At 34.5% G+C, this 14135-nt stretch overlaps 1 protein-coding gene across 2 annotated transcripts in view; it reads right to left on the bottom strand.

The window, feature by feature from the left end:
• Positions 1–205: 205 nt before the first annotated feature.
• The window catches only part of LOC107442616 (uncharacterized), a 52664-nt gene continuing 38734 nt past the window's right edge, over positions 206–14135 (bottom strand). The window contains exon 2 of one of the 2 annotated variants that reach the window (XM_016056225.4): positions 206–1462. In XM_016056225.4, the coding sequence (XP_015911711.3) occupies positions 807–1462 (656 nt within the window). In that variant the 3' untranslated portion in view covers positions 206–806. Of the gene's footprint in view, positions 1463–4951; positions 7963–14135 lie in introns of those variants that run through there. The other variant, XM_071184850.2, reaches the window with a different exon arrangement.

Genomic DNA, 14135 nt, shown 5'->3' on the forward strand with positions numbered 1-14135 from the left:
CTAATTTTCGATAAAAGAAATATGAATTCTCAAGAGAAACCTTGAAGTGGAAATATCAATTTCTTATGCTATGTTGCGAATTTCCCCAAAACTAGTCGTTTCTAAGACTATGTCAACATTTAACGCGCTATTTCATTGAATTTTAGTGCGAATATTTAATTTAAATGTTAACATAAAAAGAATGTGCACAGTAACAAGCATCCCACAATTTTAACAAAAATTTTATTTCTAAAACAAAAGTATCATAGCTGCAATTTTTAGTTTTATGAGGAAGACTTCTCCATTGGCAATTAAATAAGAACTAAGTGAAAATTTAACCTTCAGTGTTGGAGGGGTCTGTCATCACAGCATACTACAAAATACCTGTCACTCTGAATGGTATAATTGTTAAGTCTTAATATTTAGTCACCACTTTGTTTAGTAGTCTCCTGGTATTGTGTAATAAATAACAGACCTTGAGTTTGTAGTTATCAATCACAACGACTGCTAACTAAAATGTTCCCGATTCACTGTTTAAATAATTAAGAGATGATTGGGATAAGGGTCGCTGTACGGTCCAGGAGCCCAGATCTCAAAACAGAATCTAACTAGGACTAGACTTGTTCGTTTTATTTAACCGTTGAAAGAACCTCGAGCACAAAGGGTTAAAGCAGCCATAATTTAAAAAAGAAATTATTTAGCTTTAAGAAGCTATGAAATTCTGTCAACCTTGGAAAAAATCTTCCCCAAAAAGCGTTAAAATTGACAGTTGACAGATTATATGTTTTCATAAATTAGTACAATATTTATTTTTTATGCTATACATGTTATTTGTCTTGCGTGACTCTCGGAAATTGTGTGTGTTCATTTCCTTGAAGCAAATCTCCGAGAACTACACTTGCATAATCAGGTGGTGGATCGTCAGTATTCACTGAATGGACTGCAGCTGGAATACTTGGTATATTATATATATGAGATTCATTGGGTGCGTTGTATGGATGCGGGGCACTAGGAGCATTCATAAAGTCATACCGCGGAGGAGCATTGGCGATTCCAAGTGGTGCTTGAAAATTAGAACTGTCTTGGGCAAATATGGTTGCAGTGTTCTGCGTTTCAGCAAAATTTGCTCTGTTGTAAAACGAAAGTGTGTTTCGTTCAGTTGAAAGAGTTCCAAAATTGGTGAACTGTCGAGGTTGCTGTTGAACTGGTGGTTGCCAAGTGTTGGTTGCTGGGGCTCTTGCATGACTAGGATTTGCCAGAGAGTGATCATCGCAACAGCAACATCCCTCACAGTCACTGTTATCGTCGTTTGAACACTCGCATTCATCTTTGCAGGCGTGTCGACAGTAAAGACGGCAGCATATAGATATCATGGAGAATATGACTACCAGTATGATGTAAATTACAAACTCACCACCATTCATGCCTGTTGCCATAAGTTTTCTTCCAGTATTGTAATGACCATCGTCGTTGAAGTTTTCAACTAAACAAAAGAACGGAAAGAATTCAGTTTTTAATTATGAACCTACAACAAGCTGAATTATATTTGATTGATTATTACACTAATTAACATTATGATTTGATGAAGAGTGATTAGAATTAGTGTCATACTTAACTTTGAAAGACACAATTTCCAAGACAATACACAATAACAACACAAATATATATATATATATATATATATATATATATATATATATATATATATATATATATATATATATATATATATATATATATATATATATATATATATATATATATATATATATTGGCGTCCTAGTGTTTTATTGTTGACCAGTAAAGTGTTAGTAATTTGGAAAATCGGCATAATTTTTACAAAATCGTGGCGCTTAAGCAATTTTTTGACCAGTTTGTTTCTGATCATTCACATTCTCTTAACAATGAGAAATATTTTGAGCCTCAATTGTTGTTGTTGTTGTCTTGTCGAGTACTGCAAGGAAAATTAAATTTGTCCAAAAGTATCTAAAACAGCGGAAGAAGAAGGTTGCCAGAGCCTCCTAGGAGGTTGGACTTTTGCCTGTTGGTCCGTCGAAGGTGTTTTATTTCCTTTCTACCAGCCAAGGGAAACCAATGGAGGCATTCCCTGATCCGCCACCTGGGGACACGCCCTCTAGGGTATACAGGTACCGTCGAGGGAAAATAAATTATTATCCTCAATTTAAATATGAATAAAATTAATGTAAATTCTAATAAAATTATTGTTTTTGCTATTCAGGTAAGGAAGATGAAGATAATAAGCATGCAAAAAACATAATAAATGAAACGATTTAATTTGATTGCTGTTGTCGTTTATTGCAGACAAACATGTCAATTCTAGATGTTATAACCTAGTTACATGAACACGAAAAGCGGACCAAGATCGAGTCGATTTGAATGTTTTCATTAAATTATACTCATAACTGGAAATGTACTTTCAGACAAATAAGTTGAAGAAAAAAGCAATAAAATTTTAACAGAACCTTATGGAGTTAAAAGCATGCGTTCGAGAAAATACCATATTGTCATTTGATCTGTTGTATGTTAAAGAAGCTACTGAAGGGGGAGAGAAATCGGATTAGAGTCTTTTTTTTTATACTTTTGACAATAAATGAGGTAAAAAGGTCTTTGTTCGATATTGAGCAGATAACAAATTCATTAGTTTTAGGTAATAGCGCTTGTTGGACCCGTGAATCAAAATTTGCGGCATGGAAGCGATTTTACAATCCTGTGGAATTTGATTATCCGTTCTCCTGATGGACATTTTCTTTAAAAAAAATTACTCTTGACTTTTTCTTTTAGTTTAGGTAACAAATTTTAAAAGAAATTAAGCCTATAACTGCTACCTACCACAGCCATGAGGAAAATCTCCAAAAAAGAGAGTCGTTGAATGCTACTGGATTGTAAATTAGGGGTCAGGCACCGGTACGCTGACTGGTGGTTGAGAAACAATGATTTAAACTATTTAGTGCATTATTCATATGAAGTTTTCAAAAATTCTTAAAGTTGCATGGTTACTAATTTTTGCGATCTAAAAATTTTAAGACTTAGAGCGATAACTTTCGATATAATCGTTATTATGTTGTTACTTATGCCACTTGTCAATCAGCAAGCCTGCTGGAAATCGGGCAAGTTTTTGAGGCAGAGTGTGTGTTTCTTGCTTTTCTTTGGCGTAATCTATGGCCAAGATCTTTAGCCACATACACCTCGCAGCCCGTTTTAGAGGTAAGACACAATTCTTCATCCACAGATCGTAATTTTGACCTGAACCAGAGTAAGATCAATCTCCGATTCAGTACACCCAGTACTCTTTTATGGGAACTTGGAAGACTTTGTGACATAAACAGTTTTAACGTGTTCCAGTCGCAATTTAATACAGGGATTCTTCGACCAGCGGGATTCAAAATCACGTTTTCACGAACACGAGCCCACCGTTCAGCAAACCAGGAAATCCCGTCGTCATCGTATTAATTTCGATGGAGCATATAAGGTTTAAAACCACAAACCTTCTTAATAATTCTAACAACAATATTTCAAATAGTAGCGATACATGTTTTAGTATGCATCTTAAATTCCGACCCGAGCACTACGGTGAAGTTATTTACGGCAGATATGCCAACTGCTTTGGATTCGACAAAATATTTTGTGAAACAGTAGAGAGCTACGAACTAAAATTTACAAATTTTCGGTTAATTGTGCCAACTTTTTAAAAAGCTTATCACGACTTACCTGTAACAAAGTGGCTTATCTCATAAGTCATTCTATTATTTAGAAATAGTGATGGGCAAAAACTGTAAATCGAATTTATTAAACCAAGAACCATACAATTAAAGACTAGAACTTGAAAATATTCTTCCGCTGTCCAGAGCAAGTGGATATCTCCGTCACGTATATAAAATTTACATTAATTATTCTTTTTTTTTCTTTGTACAGTTAGTCAGAAAAAAATCAACGACAATTCTGAATAACTTCTAACTTCTTAATCAGATCTTCACATTCTAGGTCTCAAATTTAATGCTTCGAGGAGGAGACCACGCTATTAGTGTTCTAATTAGTTTGTGCATGCGATATTTTAAGTTAAGAAATTCAGACAGAAGAATTTTCCTGAATAAACATACCTTTTATTTCAACGGGATCAAATTTCTGACCCCCGAATCTGGAAAATATAAGACTATTTAAAAAGTTCTTGAAATATGGCGAAATACGCACGAAGTAAAATTAACATTAAGGGGTCCAAACTTTAGATCGCTCACCTGATCAAACTATGGGCACCATACTTCTCAGACTACGGCTACTCTCTATATTTTGGAAGTTAAAAAATCCGAATCCGTTGGGGAAAAAAGGGTATGTTTATTCAGAGAAAGAAATTTTTTTGTCTGATATCGTAACTTAAAATAGCATCTGAATTAATTAAATGGCAAATTTGAGGTTGCACCCTCAAAGCATTAAAATTGAGTCCTAGAACGTGAAGATCCGATTATTAGATCAAAAGTTATTCTAGGTGGTCTGTTTTTTTTTCTTAGCACTGTACGTACATTTAAGGAAATTGCACTGGCTGGCTTCGATTGAAAATGCATTATTGTATAGTTTGTATTAATTATCCTGCCGATTGAACTTTCAAACAAAAATTACAATATCAAAAGCATGAATGGCTTACCAAATTCAGGTTTTTGTTTCACGAAGATAACAATAAATCATCACTTTAAAAATATCCGTCATCTAAATAATTTATGTCCTGGTGATTGTTTTAGGCTTTTTGCTGCGAATAACTAGGCAAAATCAAGAGAGTAATAATCTAGTCGGCGTTCATTAACAATTTCAGTTCATTTAATGCTGGAGTTTTGGTTTTAGGAAGATAACAATAAATCATCACTTTAAAAATATCCGTCATCTAAATAATTTATATCTGGTTCGTGATTATAAAGCAGATAAAGCTACTTGTTCTAGAAAAGAGTCAAATAATTAACATAGGAATGTCATAAACGTTTAATATCATATAATTTCAAATATAAAATTCATAATTTTTTGGCAAAAAGTTCTTGGTAGATCAAAGAGACGAGTTTTCAGATTCGTTGTTATATCATTGTCCTGATGATTGGTTTAGGCTTTTTGCTACGAATAACTAGGCAAAATCAAGAGAGTAATAATCTAGTCGGCGTTCATTAACAATTTCAGTTCATTTAATGCTGGAGTTTTGGTTTTACGAAGATAACAATAAATCATCACTTTAAAAATATCCGTCATCTAAATAATTTATATCTGGTTCGTGATTATAAAGCAGATAAAGCTACTTGTTCTAGAAAAGAGTCAAATAATAAACATAGGAATGTCATAAACGTTTAATATCATATAATTTCAAATATAAAATTCATAATTTTTTGGCAAAAAGTTCTTGGTAGATTAAAGAGACGAGTTTTCAGATTCGTTGTTATATCATTGTCCTGATGATTGGTTTAGGCTTTTTGCTACGAATAACTAGGCAAAATCAAGAGAGTAATAATCTAGTCGGCGTTCATTAACAATTTCAGTTCATTTAATGCTGGAGTTTTGGTTTTACGAAGATAACAATAAATCATCACTTTAAAAATATCCGTCATCTAAATAATTTATATCTGGTTCGTGATTATAAAGCAGATAAAGCTACTTGTTCTAGAAAAGAGTCAAATAATAAACATAGGAATGTCATAAACGTTTAATATCATATAATTTCAAATATAAAATTCATAATTTTTTGGCAAAAAGTTCTTGGTAGATTAAAGAGACGAGTTTTCAGATTCGTTGTTATATCATTGTCCTGATGATTGGTTTAGGCTTTTTGCTACGAATAACTAGGCAAAATCAAGAGAGTAATAATCTAGTCGGCGTTCATTAACAATTTCAGTTCATTTAATGCTGGAGTTTTGGTTTTAGGAAGATAACAATAAATCATCACTTTAAAAATATCCGTCATCTAAATAATTTATATCTGGTTCGTGATTATAAAGCAGATAAAGCTACTTGTTCTAGAAAAGAGTCAAATAATTAACATAGGAATGTCATAAACGTTTAATATCATATAATTTCAAATATAAAATTCATAATTTTTTGGCAAAAAGTTCTTGGTAGATTAAAGAGACGAGTTTTCAGATTCGTTGTTATATCATTGTCCTGATGATTGGTTTAGGCTTTTTGCTACGAATAACTAGGCAAAATCAAGAGAGTAATAATCTAGTCGGCGTTCATTAACAATTTCAGTTCATTTAATGCTGGAGTTTTGGTTTTACGAAGATAACAATAAATCATCACTTTAAAAATATCCGTCATCTAAATAATTTATATCTGGTTCGTGATTATAAAGCAGATAAAGCTACTTGTTCTAGAAAAGAGTCAAATAATAAACATAGGAATGTCATAAACGTTTAATATCATATAATTTCAAATATAAAATTCATAATTTTTTGGCAAAAAGTTCTTGGTAGATTAAAGAGACGAGTTTTCAGATTCGTTGTTATATCATTGTCCTGATGATTGGTTTAGGCTTTTTGCTACGAATAACTAGGCAAAATCAAGAGAGTAATAATCTAGTCGGCGTTCATTAACAATTTCAGTTCATTTAATGCTGGAGTTTTGGTTTCACGAAGATAACAATAAATCATCACTTTAAAAATATCCGTCATCTAAATAATTTATATCTGGTTCGTGATTATAAAGCAGATAAAGCTACTTGTTCTAGAAAAGAGTCAAATAATAAACATAGGAATGTCATAAACGTTTAATATCATATAATTTCAAATATAAAATTCATAATTTTTTGGCAAAAAGTTCTTGGTAGATTAAAGAGACGAGTTTTCAGATTCGTTGTTATATCATTGTCCTGATGATTGGTTTAGGCTTTTTGCTACGAATAACTAAGCAAAATCAAGAGAGTAATAATCTAGTCCGCGTTCATTAACAATTTCAGTTCATTTAATGCTGGAGTTTTGGTTTTACGAAGATAACAATAAATCATCACTTTAAAAATATCCGTCATCTAAATAATTTATATCTGGTTTGTGATTATAAAGCAGATAAAGCTACTTGTTCTAGAAAAGAATCAAATAATTAACATAGGAATGTCATAAACGTTTAATATCATATAATTTCAAATATAAAATTCATAATTTTTTGGCAAAAAGTTCTTGGTAGATCAAAGAGACGAGTTTTCAGATTCGTTGTTGCATCATTGTCCTGATGATTGGTTTAGGCTTTTTGCTACGAATAACTAGGCAAAATCAAGAGAGTAATAATCTAGTCGGCGTTCATTAACAATTTCAGTTCAATTAATGCTGGAGTATTTGACATGTTGATATTTCTTAATAAATAAAAAGAATTAGTGTTTAGATTTATTTCTTAATGACTATCTTGCTTATTACTTTTGGCTACCATCCATTGGTAACTCCACAAGATCCAGAGAGAAATAATCTGGTGGGGGTTCATCAACACTTTCAGAACGCATTATTGCTGGTTGATATATTGAGCTGTTGATATGTTGCTGGTTTGATATGTTGAGTAGAGGCTCAGCATTTTGTGCATTGGCACAGGTTCTCCCATGAGATGGTTGCGCGGATTGACTATTATCAGGTAAAAAGTTATCTTGCATATTAAATTGGGATGAAATTCTGGTTGTACTTTGTGGTTCAGTGATAACTGGTAAGGATACGGTAGAGAGATCTCCAAAATTTTTGAAGCGAACATATGGCGGAGATTGGGAGGCAATTTGCAGTCGGTTGAAACTCTCGCTGGAATGGGGCTCCCTTGGAATTCTGCAACACTCACCGCAATATTGTATGCATTGTTTTTCGAATCGGAAACGACAAAATCCAATCACAAACACGACCAGAATAAACGAAATGGAAGAAACAACAACAATTATGAAATCTTCTATAGTCACACTTGCAAAAGAAGTCTCGTATTCCAAAAGTGTTCTTCTAGAGTTTACATGTTCCTCGTCACTCCATGTTTCCACTAAACAAAGATAGAAAAATAACCCGTTACACTGTTAGAAATTTCTCGGAAAAATGGTTAGATGACAATTTATTTAGTTGTTATTTTACCATATTCTAACAAAACAGTGAAATAACCATAAATAGGATGGTATTAAAACTGTTATCTGTGAGAGATACCGTTTAGTAACTGTTTTTCACCTAATACGTTAAACAATCAGAATTTTATCGCACAAACTAAGCCCACCTAATGAAGCCACTCAGTACTTTACAACTGCTTACATGTTATAGCTGAGAGGGCTAATCTGTCAGGCTCATGACCGACAGAGCTGGGGTTTGAGTTCCAGTGTTGACACCACAACATTTCCTCCATTCCCTTCACTACATGTAGAGCTTCCAGTGTCCTGCACTCTCTGATGTCCATTATCAAACGAAATCTCCTATGCCTAGTAATTGTTTTACGGTATTGAAACCGTGCTAGTTGTAAATGGTTAAAAAAGCATAGTTTCGTAATCATGGTTTTATAACCATACTAGTTGTAAACGGTTTTAACACCGTAAAGAAAAAAGTGTTCCTTACTTTAAACTTTACGGTTAATTAGATGAACAGACAACTGTCGGTTATTTTACCATAATTTTATAACGAAAATTCTAACAGTGTAGGAACTGACTCGCTATTTTTCACTAGTCTAGAAAATCAATAAATACTATATATCCAGTCTATTCTACACCATCAGCAGCACACAATAATTTGTATTTTAGATAAAGTTGCGTCTCTACAAAAATAAGCTGCCATCAGCCTGAGAATTAATTATGTCTTCATTAAATCCTGCGGAGTCAAAATCCTTATAGTATATATATATATATATATATATATATATATATATATATATATATATATATATATATAGTTTGGCATAGAGATAAACATTTTTTGAATTTCAATTAGTACTAGCGTTAAATAACGCAATTTTTCCATAGGAATTTCCATAGTCTCAAACGTTTTTCATCTAGTTGAAGAGAAGTAATTCATTAATATTCTAATAAGTTAGAATCGTTGAAATTTTGTCCATCATGACGTATAAATAGTTTAATGAGATTTATCAAAAGTCGGAATTTTTTTATTATCGTCCTTGAACAGCCGACCTAATTTTGCGTTTGCGACTACTAATGTTCAGCTCCGTAGCCTTGTAATTTTTAACTCAATCCAGAAGACAAGGGAAATACTGGATCAAATATTGGGGGAAATTTTGCCTTCGATGAGGACTTTTTGATAGCTCTGGCTGAAAGCACTTATATAGCAAGACGGAAAAAGACGAACAGTGATGTTTTCCATCTTATTTAGCAAGATGGAAAACCTCACTGGTACGAAAGACATTTCATTCGTGTATTATTTTCGAGAAAACTAAAATATCTGTAACTACCAATATTTCTTTTATAATTTTAGCATATATATAAAACTGCTTCTTTTCCGAGATAAATTATTTTTTGTTGTATAGTTTAAAAAAAGAATAAGTAAAATCCTTCCGAAAACAGAAAACAAGCAAAAACAGAAATGGTTTTACTACCAGTCTTTCCTCTTTTCCGTCTCGCTTTCCCCCCTGGACCCAACCCTCATTTGCGTTACAAGGAGAGGAAAACAGCGAAAACCACCTATGGTTAGCCTAACGGCAAGGGGACTCTAACGCATGATCTGTCTACCACTGAGGATATTTCACGTCAGCACTGTGGTCGATGCAAGCTAGATACGGAATTCGTGTCGAACAGCCATCGCTGGGATTTGAACCAGGTTCACGTCCTTTTAAGGCGAATGCTCTATCGACCCATCACGGCTAGCGTCTTCGTATTCATCAATATGGAGGTGCCATTTTGGCCGAGTGGTTTCACACGTCAAACATCGTGGGCTCGAATCCCACTGTTATCCTAAATATATGTTAGTGCACTGTTATGCTAAATATATGTTCTTCTCTGAATTTCGCTATCAGTCCTTTTACTTTACAAAGGTTTATAAACCTTAGTTGAGCTCACAAGCCTACAAATGTAGGTTGTACCAACAATAAATCAAAATGGAATTACTCCAGGGTCCAACGATCTAGAATTTTTTTTTTTTTAAGTGGTGGTAAAAGTGAGATAAATCTAGATGTTTTGGGCTACCAATAAAGTTTTAATATAAAGTAAAAATGCAAGAGAGCAATAAAAAAAAAGTCGGAAGTAAAAGCAAAAAAAATTATTATTATTATTTTTTTTTTTTTTTTTTTTTGTAGTCTTGAAAAATCTTAGCTACCACTCATTTCTTTTCCAGGTCGTGGAGCCTTGTAATTTTAGTCTAAAAATGCAGTCTTGAGTAAATAATCTTAAAGATTTTTATAATAATTAATTTTAAATCCAAATAAACACATAGATTCCAACTGTTCTTATTTTATCGATAGATTATGTTTTTGAGTTTTTAAAGTTGTGCCAATTTTTACTATTTATTATCTGATTTTTGATAAAAGTAAGTTGATTTACAATAATTTGACCACCACGATGTATGAATAGCTAACTTTTCCTAACTCAATGTGACTAATCTGGCAACACTTATTCCAGGACTTCCAAAGGACCGCCGAAACTCTTAAACTGGTAGCAAAATTTATTACAAATAAACTGCTGTTTGTAGAAAATGCAACACCATGAAGGAATCATCAGAATCAAATGAAATTCGCAGCAAATGTCAATTATAGGATATTATGCAAATTAATAAAGTTTCAGAGCCATCGCGCGTGCGTGGCGCGCGCAGCGCCCTCTGAATTGATGCTGAAAGCGTATAAATAAAGTGCTGTAGCGGGACGTTGAAAATAGTCTATGATTATTTGTTAGTGGCAAACGTTTAGTGAGACCTGAGTATGCCTCCACGACGGAAGAATAAGAAATTCAAGCAACTTACGGAGTTTGAACGAGGGAGGATAATCGGCCTTCGAGAAGGAGGATTTTCCTATCGCGCAATAGCAGCTCGTATGCAGCGGAACAGTTCCACAGTGATGCGAGTTTGGAAGCAGTGGACCGACGAGCACCGAACAACTCGAAAAACAGGCACTGGACGACAGAAGGTGACGTCAGAGCGCGATGATCGACACCTGCTCCGCATGGCGGTGAATGATCGCACAGCTTCCTCCAGGCAGCTGGCAGCACATTGGTCTACTGCTACAGGTGTACAATTGTCGGCTTCGTCAATTCGTCGTCGTCTGCTGCGCCGTGGATTGCGTGCAAGGGTGCCATTATACAGGATTCCCCTCACGGCGGATCATCGACGGCTGCGTCGGCAGTGGGCTCTTGAGCACAGAGACTGGCGAGCTGATTGGCACCAAGTTGTCTTTTCAGATGAATCACGCTTCAATTTGTGGACCCATGATGGCCGTGTTCGTGTTAGACGTTATGCCGGTCAACGCTGCCTTCCTGAGTGTATTATTGAACGACATAGTGGTCGAACACCCGGAGTTATGGTCTGGGGTGCGATTTCGTATCATGGACGATCCAATTTGATACGAATTGAGGGTAATCTCAATAGCAACAGATACGTCCGTGAAGTGCTACAGCCCGAAGTCGTTCCTTTCCTTCAAGGCATCCCTGGAGCTATCTTTCAGCAGGATAATGCACGCCCACATGTTGCGCGGACTGTTAGAGACTTCTGTTCAGCACAACGCATGCAACTTCTTCCTTGGCCTGCTTATTCGCCGGATATGTCGCCTATTGAGCACGTGTGGGATATGGTTGGTCGGCGTCTCACTCGTGATCCGCGTCCTGCAGTTTCCAAAGACGAACTTTGGTTGCGCATACAAGCGATATGGAATTCTCTTCCTCAAGCAGATATTCAACATCTGTTTGACTCCATGCCACGTCGTATAGCAGCACTTATTGCAGCGCGTGGTGGCTGCACCAAATACTGATTTCGGACGCTTAATTTGTTTCTTTTGTTTTGAAAATTTCATCATTTATTTGTATCAGTACAAGTCGTTTCTGCATTAAATTTCATTTGATTCTGATGATTCTTTCATGGTGTTGCATTTTCTACAAACAGCAGTTTACATTCCTCTTTTTTTTTAACTTGAACATTAAATTTTTCTCGCTTAACAAAAAGGTTTTAAATCTTAAAAGATTTAAAGAATTCCATGCCTGCCAACTCTTCTGGTTATTGCGAAAGATTTTATTTTTATATTATATGTGGTGGCAAAATTTGTATAATTCCTGTTTATTCTCGTTAAATAAATGTTTTTTAAAATTACTTTGACTATCACTAAATTTAAAAAACTTAAACATATATATTAATCTTGCTTAAATTTTTTTATTGATTCCTGTTTCACTGGCTGCAGTGAACGACCAAATATATCAACAGGTAAAAGACTATAGCTCGTTCACCAAGAGTTGGCACTTGGCTCCACCTCCTTGGATGCAGAGTTCATTTCAGCGCGGGAGTAAGAAGAGAAACATCTCCGCTTTGGAAATTGAGACAACCCTTAATGCGCCCCCCAAACACAAAAGTGAATTTTTTCCAGTCACTTACTTCGCTTTATCATCCGCTATTATACCTTTCGTTTCTCTAAATGGTTCAATATATTTTAAATTTAAAAACTGCTGTTTTCCCAGCAAAATGTCTCAAAAAGGACAAACTATTCACTCAAAAGAGGGAAATATCATCAAATTTAGAAATATTTAATGTTAAAAAAATGCAGATGAAGTTTGCGAAATAAATATTTTTGCCCTACGATCGCCAAATAGCAACCTTGTTCAGGATTGCTCTCAATCTTCTCCCGAAAATAGCGAAATAGTATCGTCGCATACCACGTGATTAAGGCGGAGCCAAGTGCCAACTCCTGGTGAACGAGCTATACTAGACTTCTCCGCATCTTTAAAGAGATGCAAGAACTCCTTCAAAACGCCGAACTAGTGACAATGCTGCAATCACTCCTCTCCAGAGCCTAATCCAACATCCAGAACTAAGCCTTTTCCACGAGCCGACCACAGCTTGCTTCAAACTTTACTTAATGGGGTCTCCCCATCTGAATGATGATCATCTAACCACATTCATGCTCTACTCCAATGATGACTTGAACTCTAACATATGACTTCCTAGCATATGCCGTTCTAGTGTAGACGAATCGGTCAGTGGCGCTTCGCGCCAAACACCGAGATAACCCCAATATTCAGCATCTTTATTGATTTTAAATGTTGGGCAAATTTTAACGAAATACCAGCATGCAATATTATTTTAATTGGCTATTCCCTACCACTAGAAAAACACTTCTTTGAATCTGATACAAGTCAGATGAATATCGAAATTTAAGTGGTAGCGAATTTCGGAAAACTTCAAATTGTTTCTATGAATATTTATGGCTAGTCTTTGGGAACCCTGTTATACAAAAAAAAATTGCAAACCACTAAAAATTAAAAACTATTTGCTTCTAAGCATCCAACGTTTTAAAGCACAGCTTTATATTAACCCATTAGCGCGCAGATTTTTTTAAAAAAACCGGCCAAAAAAAATATTTTTTTTAATGTAAAAAAACACACTTTAGAACATTGTCTTCTCTTTTGGTGGACAATTTAGATATAGTGCGCTTTTGTTTCATGGAAAAAGGCTATATTCAGAGATGCCAACTTGCTCCGGACACACCAAAATAATTTTTAAAAAAACGGTAAATAACTAGAAAGTAAATTTCTCAAATATTTGACTATTTTTGCTTGCTCTTCAAAAGGTATAGCATGACACAAGCATACCTGCCAACTTTTACGCATTTGGTGTAAAATTTTATTTCCATATTTAAAGTGGTAGTAAAATGTATGCTTTCTATACATTCCTTGCATTTATAAACAAAATTTATAATTTTTTTGAGCACCACTATTTTTAAAGAAAACTAAGTATATATATTAACATAAAATACTGTGAGATACCTGCCTTGAAAATCTGAAAACCTGGCTGGTCGCGAACTTGAGAGTTGATTCAGATCCTTGACGATTCCGATCAGCCCATTTGATGTTCCTGACGAGGAAAAAATTTTGATGTTTTGAGTTATTGATGTTTAATCCTTTTGGTGAGTAGTTCTTAATAATTCTCTCGAAATTATGTCTGGACGTGGCAAAGTTTGAAGCTCGTAGTTTAAAGTAAAGTACAAATATTAAGTTTATTCAATTCAATTTTTAAAGTACTGCAAAATGAGTCTTC

Source organism: Parasteatoda tepidariorum, chromosome 5, assembly GCF_982258835.1.
Source record: "Parasteatoda tepidariorum strain Cologne lab strain chromosome 5, Ptep-v5.0, whole genome shotgun sequence".
NCBI lineage: Eukaryota > Metazoa > Arthropoda > Arachnida > Araneae > Theridiidae > Parasteatoda > Parasteatoda tepidariorum.